This window comes from Rhinopithecus bieti, unplaced genomic scaffold (assembly GCF_001698545.2).
Source record: "Rhinopithecus bieti isolate Rb0 unplaced genomic scaffold, ASM169854v2 scaffold_10589, whole genome shotgun sequence".
Classification (NCBI taxonomy): domain Eukaryota; kingdom Metazoa; phylum Chordata; class Mammalia; order Primates; family Cercopithecidae; genus Rhinopithecus; species Rhinopithecus bieti.
In genome coordinates, this window is record NW_016807065.1 from 3700919 (window position 1) to 3705408 (window position 4490).

The 4490-nt window shown below is 57.8% G+C and overlaps 1 protein-coding gene across 1 annotated transcript in view; it reads right to left on the minus strand.

Annotated features, from left to right (window-relative positions):
- TNFSF9 (TNF superfamily member 9) overlaps positions 1-3175 on the minus strand; it is a 7932-nt gene extending 4757 nt beyond the window's left edge. Inside the window, exons 1-2 of the mRNA XM_017880066.1 lie at positions 2511-3175; positions 849-879 (exon numbers count right to left, since the gene is read on the minus strand). Coding sequence (XP_017735555.1) covers positions 849-879; positions 2511-2768 — 289 coding nt within the window. The 5' untranslated portion in view covers positions 2769-3175. The remainder of the gene's footprint in view (positions 1-848; positions 880-2510) is intronic.
- Positions 3176-4490: the final 1315 nt, after the last annotated feature.

Below are 4490 nucleotides of genomic sequence, written 5' to 3' on the forward strand. Positions count from 1 at the left end.
GGGTGGGGTCTCTGGAGAGGGAGAAGAGGGAAGGGGTCTCTGGAGAGGGAGGGAAGGGGAAGGGGTCACTGGAGAGGGAGAAGAGGGAAGGGGTCTCTGGAGAGGGAGGGAAGGGGAAGGGATCTCTGGAGGGGAGGGGAAGGGAGAAGGGGTCTCTAGAATGGGAGGGGAAGGGAGAAGGGGTCTCTAGAATGGGAGGGGAAGGGAGAAGGGGGTCTCTAGAATGGGAGGGGAAGGGGGAAGAGGTCGAGAACGGGAAGGGAGTCTCTGGACGGAGAGCGAAGGTGTGGGGAGGAGGGTCTTGGAAACGGGGAGAGGATGGGGTTGGGGAGGAGGGTTTGGGGAAGGGGTAGGGTAAGAGACAGGGAGGAGGGTCTAGGGGAGGGGAAGGGGAGAGGAGGAGGGCCTGGGGATGGGGGAGAGAATGGGAGTAGGGAGGAGGCTCTGGGGGAGGAGAAAAGGTGGGGAAGAGAGGCTGGGGGAGTGGGGAAGGGGCAGGAAAGAGGGAAGAAAAGCAACAGGGAGGAGGGTTTCGAAAAGGAGGCCAGAGATACAAAACCAGGCTGGGGGTTGGGGACATCGAGCCCCAACTCTGAGAGGGCAGGGGTCCCAGGTGGGCCCAGATGGGGGTCTGATGGGGAGGCCATGGTATCCAGAGAGTCAGGGCAAGTCAGAAACAGGGACGAAAGAGGGATCGGTGGCGTTCAAAGAGGTGAAGTGGCAGCTTTCAGAGAAGGCAGCGGTCGAGGGTCAGAGCGGGTGGGCGGCAGAGCCCCACTCTCCAGGTGTTCCCCCTTCTTAGTATCCCCAGGAGGGGCCAGGGACCGGAAGTGGCGCAGGACACTCACCATTTTGGGCCACCAGCTGCGCAAACATGCCCTGTTAAAAGTGGAAAGGAGGAAGGTGGATGGGGGTTCCCCGAGAAAATGGAGGTTCTGTCTCCACTCACTTCAGCTGTCAGGGTCCCCAGGGTCTGTGCAAACCTGAAGCCTACGCTTCCCTTCCCTTCCAACTAAAGAACACTGAGAACACACACACATGAATACACACACAAACACACACACACACCACAAACACACCACAAACACCACAAACACAAACACACGAACACACACACAAACACACGAACACACACAAACACACGAACACACACAAATACACCACAAACACACACGAACACACACAAACACACACGAACACACCACGAACACACCACAAACACACGAACACACCACAAACACACGAACACACACAAACACACCACAAACACAAACACACACACAAACACACACGAACACAAACACACCACAAACACACAAACACACACAAACACAAACACACGAACACACACACAAACACACACGAACACACACAAACACACGAACACACACAAATACACCACAAACACACACGAACACACAAACACACACGAACACACCACAAACACACCACAAACACACGAACACACACACAAACACACGAACACACAAACACACCACACACACACAAACACACACACAAACACACACGAACACACACAAACACACCACAAACACACAAACACACGAACACACACACACACAAGAAACTGGTGGCTCAACCTGCCCCAAGGACAGACCTTGCGGGGATTCCCCTGGGGGTCTTGCAAGGGAGAGGGGGATGCCTCAACGGTTGGGGATAAGGCTCTTTGGGAGTTAGCAAAGGAACTGGGGGTCTCCTTGGTGGTCCCAGATAAAGAGGAAGTGCCCCCCTCAGATCGGGGATGGAAAAGTTTCCCCCCAGGGATGTGGATCTTGTGAGGTTGCGGGGTAAAAAGAGGCGCCCTCTATGTCCTAAGTCCTACATAGAGAAAGGAGGCTATGGAGGGTTGGAGAACCGCGGAGGGTCTCCCTCCCAGGCTGCAGATGGGGTGCCTTGAGAATGCGGAATGAAGAGGGGTGCCCCCACCCAGTGCCACATGGAGGAGGAAAGCCAGCCTTTCTCCGACCCGGGGTGCAGAAGACGTGTCCTTGGGGGGTTGAGGACAGTGGGGGTCTCTTCCTCCTGGCCTGGGGTGCTGATGGGGTCTCGTGGGGATGCAGAATGAAAGGGGTGCCCTCCCGTGCAAGACGGAGAAGGAGAGCCCCTAGAGGTCCAAAAAGCAGTTGTGGGGGTCTCCTCTCCCCCGTCCGGGATACAGATAGGGTCTGGTAGCGGGCGCAGGATAAAAGGGGTGCCCCCCGGGCTAGAAGAAGGAGACCCTTGGGGGGGTCCAAAAAGAACTGTTGGGCAGTCTCCTCCCCGCCCCCGGCCTGGAGTACTGATGAGGTCTCGTAGGGGTGAGCGATGAAAGGTGTGCCCCTCGCCCCGCCTCGGTGCCAGATGGAGAATGGGAGCCCCCGTGAGTCTCCTCTCCCCGGCCGGGAGTGTAGAACAGGTGTCCCTGGGGGTGCGGGAGGGAGAAGGGAGTCCCACAGGGACGGTAGGGGTCTCCCGCGAGACCAGCTACCGAGGGTCGGGGCACGTCTCACCTGCCGCAGGTCCAAGAGGCCGGCGGGATTGACGGGCGAAAGCTCGGGACCCTCGCGGAGTCTCGGGCTAGCCGCGGAGCCAGGCGAGGCGTGAGCCCCGGACACGGCCCAGGGGCGGGCGAGGAAGACGGCGCAGGCGGCAACGAGCAGCAGCAGCACGGCCACCAGAGCCCAAGGCAGCAGGCGGCAGGCGTGGGCGCGGGGCGCGGGAGGCCACGGGGCCTCGGGGTCCAGGGCAGCGTCAGAGGCGAATTCCATGACCGGCGACGAGAGACTGCTGGCGGACACAGCGCGCCGCCTTTTATAGCCTTCAAAAAAAAGCCGGTAATAGCTTTTCTACCGCTGTCACGCCCCTCCGCCCGCGGCCGACGGCCACGCCCCTCCGCCCGCGGCCACGCCTCTTCCCAGCCCAGAGCCTTTCCCCTTGCCCCCGTGACTCTGCGGAATTTTCTCCACTCGGATCTCTCTCTGCCTTTCGCTCCCCTTTGCGTTTCCGGCCTTCCAAGCTCGGCCCCAGGTTCTTTTCTGCCTGCTGCCTCTCCACTGCCCTGGTTCTCCCTCTCTGCCACTCTTTCCCGGTATCTCTGTGGGTCTCTTGCTGACTCAGTCTCCTTTGCTCTGTGTGTCTCCCCGTTAACGTCCTTCTCTCTCTCTCTCTCCCTGTCTCTGGCTCTTTTATGTATCTCTGTCTCTCTGTCTCTGACTCTCTCTGTCTCTGACTCTATCTCCGGCTCTGTTATCTCTCTCTGTATCTCTCTCTGTCTCTGCCTCTCCCTGTCTCTGGCTCCCTCTATGCGTCTCTGTGTCTCTCCCTGTCTCTGTATGTCTCTGGCTCTCACTCTTTCTGTCTCTCTGCCTGTTTCTCTCTGTCTCTGATTCCCTCTGTCTCTGACTCTGTCTCTCCCTGTCTCTCTCCTTTTCCTTCTTAGTCTGTCTCCTTCCCCTCCTCTCAGTACCCCCTAGCCTCCCATCACTAGGACTCCCCCAGGTTCCCCCACGTCTAGTACTTCCTAAGAAGGGTCAGGCTTCAGCCAGGCCTCAACCACCCCCACTTCTGCAGCACCTGCCCCCAAGCCCCAACCCCCCCAATGGAACCCTGAGTGTCATGCTCAGCCCTCCTGCCCACCTTCCCCAGGATCCCTGGGCCTTCCCTGGACTGCCCCCACCCACCCACTGGATGCTTCCCGGCAGGAGCCCCTCGGGACCCTATAAGCAGAAGCTCGGAGAGTCCAGGTGGAGAAATTCCCCTTGCGAGAAAGGGACAGTGTTGAGCGAGTTGGAGGAAACTCACATTTCCCATCTGCTCTGGCCTGCTGGAGGCGGCCAATCCGGGGCTGGGAGGATGGGCCAAAAAGCAGTGAAAACTTGGCCCCAAAAGAGGAAGCACTCCCCGATGGAGAGGGACGTGACCCGGGGAAAGCCCTTGGCTGGTGTTGAAGTCCTGGTCTGCCCAGACCAGTGTGGGTCCACACTAGCCAACTCCCTTCCTGTCTCCCAGCCCCACGGGAGATAGGAGGGTAGACCACGCCTTTTATCCCTCTGCTAGCAGGAGTCAACAGCCCATAAAATAAAGGGACTTGTTTTGTTTTCAGATACCAGCTCTGTTGCCCAGGCTGGAGTGCAGTGGCACGATCATAGCTCACTGCAGCCTCCAATCCTGGGTTCAAGCCATCCTCCTGTCTTAGCCTCCTGAATAGCCGGAACTACAAGCACATACCACCATGCCTACCAATTTTTTTTAATTTTTTACTTTTTTATAGAGACAGGGTCTTGCTATGTTACTCAGCTGGTCTCAAACTCCTGGACTCAAGCGTTGCTCCTCTCTTGGCCTCTCAGCGCTGTGAGTGCAGGCATGCATTACCGTGCCTAGTCATAAGGGAGCCTTCTCACACAACAGAACAAGTATCTTCCGATGTCAGCACCATGTCTGATCCTGTATTGGGCCTCCCTGCGGGATTACAGAGAAAACAATAATGATAC